Source organism: Gadus macrocephalus, chromosome 15, assembly GCF_031168955.1.
Source record: "Gadus macrocephalus chromosome 15, ASM3116895v1".
NCBI classification, from domain to species: Eukaryota; Metazoa; Chordata; class Actinopteri; order Gadiformes; family Gadidae; genus Gadus; species Gadus macrocephalus.
Window position 1 is genome coordinate 704,568 of NC_082396.1, and position 5,940 is coordinate 710,507.

Sequence of the window (5,940 nt, forward strand, 5' to 3'; positions counted from 1 at the left end):
GTGTGTGTGTGTGTGTGTGTGTGTGTGTGTGTGTGTGCGTTACCTGTCTAAAGAAGAGGGGTACAGAGGGATGGGGGAGCTCCTGGGTCTGTGCCTCCAGGGTCGCGGGGGTAGACTCCCTATGAATGAATGAGACGGACAAAGCCGCGATGAACACATGAACAGCCCCGCAAGAACACACGACTAGCCGCGAGGAACGCGGGACTACCTCTGGTGAACACATGAATAGATGTAATGGATGCATGCTAGCCGTGGTGAACACATGCCAGCATGCAGCTCGGTGAGCACATGAATGGCCTTGCAGTAACACCATCCAGCTTGCAGAGCCATGAAGAATGCACGATAGACCACGGGGGAACACATGAGACGCCAGGGTGAACACATGAATGGCCTAGCAAGAACAACTGTAGTCAGCACCGAATGATCTAGTATGATTTATTTTTAGATGTATGGTATTCAAAAGAATGCCATAGACATTTAAAAAGATGTCTTCCCTCTAGGCCTTTGTGCTGGGTGCTGCTGTGAAACACCTGGGGTTTGCCTTCCTCTCACACAGGCTTACCTGACTTTGAGTCAGAGTCTGTTGAGTATCTTCTCCCTTCTGCCGCAGAGCCGTCGCTGAAATCAGCAAACTGCCCCCTCCGCCCTGTCAACAACAAGGAGGTAACGCCAGCATGTAGAAGAGGAACGGCGCCGGGCGCGATAACTCATCCGTGGTCGTCCTTCGCAGAGACACTGAGGTTTCTGTGACAGAATCCTGGCTAGGGGAGAGGTTAAGCTAAGCGACTAAAATGAGTGCTTGATATACTGGCTGTCCAAGTATCTTAATCCGCGCCCGTCTTTAGGGTAAAGCCTTAATCCTATTGACCTGCACCCAGCCTTTGGTCCAGACAACAATGCCTATTAGTCTATGACAACTTCACTGAATCTAGTTTTTTTTATCAACCGATGTTGAGGTGCATGCTACAGTAAATGGGTTAAGCAAGGGAGCAAGGTTTCCGTTGAATGAATCGCGGAAGGAATAAAATACTTGAGCCATCGCTAAACATTTCAAAGTTTGTTTGCACATTTCTGTGATCGTACGTATTGAGCCAATATGGATTTCTTGATATTCCGTCTGTACTCATTTCATGACACAAGTGGACAGCTCCAGCAACCTTGTGCACAAAACGTTTCAAAGTGAATGTTTATATCACACTTCAAATGATTGAGATTGACGTTTAGATTGTGCACAACAAAACTATGATGACGGCATTAATGTGACAAATCAATATGATGTTTTTACAACACACTAACAACCGCTAAGAATGGAGCCAAAGATATGAGGACATGAGGACGTAAGTCAAACTTGCTTACACATATGCATCGCACACACGGCCCCTCATGCAAAGCATTCGGTTGGCTCTTCCTCAGAGAACATACATCGGATAATGAAACACTAGTTACAGCTAGTTAACCCAGCAGCGCTCAGACACAACACAGTGACTACAGTGGGTCTCTAGAGACTGGGGGAGTCTCACCGTGAAGACGCTCTCTGATCATCTGGCTCCTGCCGCTCAGAGGGACGTTGCTGTCCGAGAGAGAGCCGTGGTCCAGCTGCAGAATGAGGAAACGATAGGCTGGCCTTCAGTTTCTCTTACTGACTGACTGACTGACTGACTGACTGACTGACAGACACACTTTATGGCCTTTCAGTGGTCCTGACCACTGAAAGGCGTTCAACTTGTGTGATACATTATTTGTAGTGGCTAGAGGGTAGATGAACAGCCTATTCATAAGTATAATATTAGGCGGAAAAACACCATTTGACCAACACCGTCGATTCATTGGAATTACATTTCTTTGGAATGGGTTCTGATTGCATGGTCTTGACTCCAATGGCAATTTTAGTTCCAAGAGAAGAAAGCAATTCTCCTATGATGATGAGCTATGACATATCCTCCTGCTTATGCTCATTCTCATTTGGACACACATGAAGACGACCAAACAGAAGATGATATGATATAATGACGGATGCACTCACCGACTCGTGAAGGACCTCATCCACCAGCTGACGGATGACTTTGGAGGGAGGGGGCAGGAGTGTGGTCTTGTTCTGAGACTCACAGGCCTCCAGGATGGAGTTCAAGTTCAACCTGCGGTGGACCAGGTCCTCGCACATGCTCAGAAGGAGGCCGTTCAGGTTGTCACTCAACTGAACAGGCTGTTGAACGCCCAGAGTCCCGGATCATTAATGAGTACAAAGTACTGGATCATTACTGTGTGATATCACTTTGGTGTGGCTGTGTGAGTGTGTGTGTGTGTCTGTGTATGCGTGTGTGTGTGTGTGTGTGTATATGTGTGCGTGTGCGTGTGCGTGTGTGTGTGTGTGTGTGTGTGTGTCTGTGTGTGTGTGTGTGTGTGCGTGTGTGTGTGTGTTTATGTGTGTGTGTGTGTGTGTGTGTGTGTGTGTGTGTGTGTGTGTGTGTGTGTGTGTTTGCGTGTGTGCGTGTGCGGCTGTGTGTGTGTTTGTGTGTGTGTGTGTGCGTGTGTAAGGACCCGACCTGGTTCTGAGGTAGGTGATAGTCGACTGACCAGTACAGAGTCATTCCCAGGGAGTACACCAGCATCTGAGGAATGATAGAAACCCACCAGTGAGTCGTGATATACGGCATACCAACGTGGGGGGGGGAGGCCTAGATCCAGGGGCCACCCCATAGATCCAGGGGCCACCCCATAGATCTAGGGGCTTCCATGCTAGGAAAATGCTGTCTTGGTAATACCAAGACAGCACTTTCCTAGCATGGTAGCCCAGACAGATGCACTTTTGGAAACGTATTAATAAATGAAGTTATTGGCTTTAAATTATATCCATCAGATGACCATGGTTTCATTCTTTTTTTTTTTCTATTGACTCGCTCAATAAATGAACAGAGCAGGACAGCTAAATCCCGTCTGGATAGTAACTCTCGCTGTGTAACCACCAGGTGGCATCTTTGCGCCCTACTCACATGACGACAAATCCTGCAAATGTGCAGGGATGATTACTGCTGCATCCTCCCCTCACAACAACATGGAGGTCAGACCACAGATTCACCCATTCAACACCAAACGCGTCTACAACTGGGATCAGCCAATCAAACACTCCCACAATCACTGTACAGGACTAGTCTAGCGTCAACCACATATCTAGGTATTGTGTGTGTGTGTGTGTGTTTGATTGTGTGTTTTTGTGTTTGTGCGCATGTGTATGTGCGTGTGTGAACGAGTATATGTGCGCGCATACATGTGTGAGTGTAGATGTGTGTGTTCGTGTGTGTGTAGATGTGTGTGTGTGTGCGTGTGTGAGTGCACTGACCCGCTCTATGGCAGGCTTGGCTGAGCTGGCACGGCCCTGCAGCATCTCCGGAGCGGTGAAAGTTGATACCTCATCGGACAGCGCACAGTTCTTGAACGCCAGGGTACCCGTGGCGGAGAGCAACAAGGAGCTGGGGCTGATGATGTTGTAGATGCTGTTGTTACCTAATATTGAAATAAATAAACAAGGAAACGAAAGAAGAAAGCATATTGTGAGAAAAAAGATGTCAGCCTTTTTTTCTACAGGAATGTTGGGTTTACGCAGAAGAGAACATGAATTTATGTAGACTATAATGGCAGACTAGGCCTATTTCATTCATTTTTGCCGGGCTTATCCATCTTGATTGGGAGGGGCGTTTTGCAACGACAGCGCGCGCGCCATACCCCTGTAGGACACATCCACGAGGGACTCTGCAGTGCCCATCAGCAGCGACCACACCTCCTCCTCCACTAGAGGGCCCCCTCGGGCCTCCAACACTTCCGCCAATGTGACAAATGTGCTGCTCATCCCGCACCGTCTTTGCGCACGCCTGCAGGAGGTAAAATGGCACAATATTCAATATACAGAATAAGCTATTTATACGATGAATAGTTACGCATGCCACTTTCATTTTTCAACCAAGGCAGTAGTAATAGTGCTGTAAATACATCTTACAAGACTTATTTATTGATGACAGTCTGCACCTCCAACACCCATATTCTAGCCTTCATTTAAGTCCTTCTTATGGAATCGCAAGCTTCTTATCCCGTTTTTCGTTGTAGTTCAACCCCACCCCATCTTCCATTTACAACTCCAAATACAAATGTCTCCCATCTTAAAGAATACTGTTCTATTTCTCTGAATCTACGTCGTGTAGTTGACATCTTCAGTGGGCGTTTCTTAAAAGATGAGGGAAAAGCCTGGCCTTTGTAATCTTCCTCTGATTGATTTGATTCCCTCAGTCTCCCTCTCTCTCTCTCTCTCTCTCTCTCTCTCTGTTTCTGTTTCACTCTCTCCCTGTCTTGCTGTTTTCCTTTCTCCCTGATCTCCCCCGCTCTGTCTTACTGTTTCTGTCTCTGTCCCTCTCTCTCTCTCTCTCTCTCTCTCTCTCTCTCTCTCTCTCTCTCTCTCTCTCTCTCCCTCCCTCCCTCCCCCCCTCTCTCTCTCCCTCCCTGCCCCACTTGTTTCACTAATAGGCTTTCTGTAGAACTGGGTGGGATCTACTGGTCACAGTTCTAGGTGTGATTCTAGTACAGCAAGCTGGTCGCGTGTGATCCCGGCTCAGGATTTATAGGTGTGTACATACAAGATAAGGTGGAGATGCAAGGATCCCATTGGACAGAGGAGTATTTGAATAGTAGGCCGAGATAATTGTGTTGAAATGTGTTCAGATCAGACACTGCACATCTAAGATTAAACAAGTGTGTTTATCTTAGATTTGAAACCCCGATCTAATTTCCCCCTCTGATATTTGCCAATAGGCCCCTAGACAATCTACAGCGGTGGTCTATTAGGTCCAAAAGCAAGCATGACAATAACGCACAACAAATTAGGCAGAACATTGCTAATACAAATCAAGGTGGCCCAAGAGGCTATTTCCATCTGCATTGGCTACTTCCTTTCAACTGAATAAGCTAGTCAACATTATGGCCAATTGGCAATAGGCAGTTCCCTATGTAAGGTCCACACTACCAGTGATGCTGTTCCACTAAACAGATTTACTCAAAGATGCCAGTTTACTTTCTTCCAATTGCAGGCCTATGTTAAACCAGAGGTGGAGCATTTGATAGGCAGAATAGTGTTATAAGATGTCTAGATGTGAGTAGAGTAAGGCCTAAATAAGCCTGACCCATAAAACACAATGTAATCATGATTCCTACGGTGGTCTGTAGTTATGTTAAAAAGGATGGGATTGTAATCCTAAAGCTTATACACACTATGTACTAAAAAAGTTATAAGATGTTTAAGATGCCACTTCACAGGGACATGATACCCATGACACTGGGAAGATTTGCACTTTAAGCACTATGAGAACTCCCACGCCATTATATTAGTATTATTCAATCGACCATGTGGCAACGGTTGTTATCCGCATTTATCAGCCACCGACTGCCGAGGATCCAACCAATACACCATCCATCCCCACATTCACTAGTAGTCCATTACATTCCACTGACAGCCAAGCCACTAGAGGTGGGTTTCCACGTTTTACAACCACATTCTCCATCATGTGAACGCGTATACCTGAATTATGTTCTGTCATTCACACGCCGGTGCAACTAACACATTTTTATCCAAAAGGATTGTTTACAGTGAGTGTTGGAATGAGATACGAACACACAACATAACATAAGAGACGACCGTAAGGATTTCAACAGCAGCCTACAGCGTGGCATACACGAGAAAACTTTAGTAGAAATACTGCAGTCAATTACCCATGTAACACAGTCCTAATCCGTTTGACGCTGAAATGTTATCTGTGACTATGCTTCCCCCCACCGCCCACCCAATTCATTTTACACATATGAATAGCAGGAGGCAGTTTCATCTTCATCGCTCCACTTAGCAGACTAGACATTTCTCAGAGCTAATAGCTAATGAGTAGCTGGCTAAGGATCTTTTAC

At 46.2% G+C, this 5,940-nt stretch overlaps 1 protein-coding gene across 1 annotated transcript in view; it reads right to left on the reverse strand.

Moving 5' to 3' along the window:
• ptpn20 (protein tyrosine phosphatase non-receptor type 20) overlaps positions 1-5,940 on the reverse strand; it is a 32,207-nt gene that overhangs the window by 26,133 nt on the left and 134 nt on the right. Inside the window, exons 2-8 of the mRNA XM_060073806.1 lie at positions 3,721-3,866; positions 3,338-3,501; positions 2,544-2,609; positions 2,024-2,203; positions 1,521-1,596; positions 563-646; positions 44-119 (exon numbers count right to left, since the gene is read on the reverse strand). Coding sequence (XP_059929789.1) covers positions 44-119; positions 563-646; positions 1,521-1,596; positions 2,024-2,203; positions 2,544-2,609; positions 3,338-3,501; positions 3,721-3,844 — 770 coding nt within the window. The 5' untranslated portion in view covers positions 3,845-3,866. The remainder of the gene's footprint in view (positions 1-43; positions 120-562; positions 647-1,520; positions 1,597-2,023; positions 2,204-2,543; positions 2,610-3,337; positions 3,502-3,720; positions 3,867-5,940) is intronic.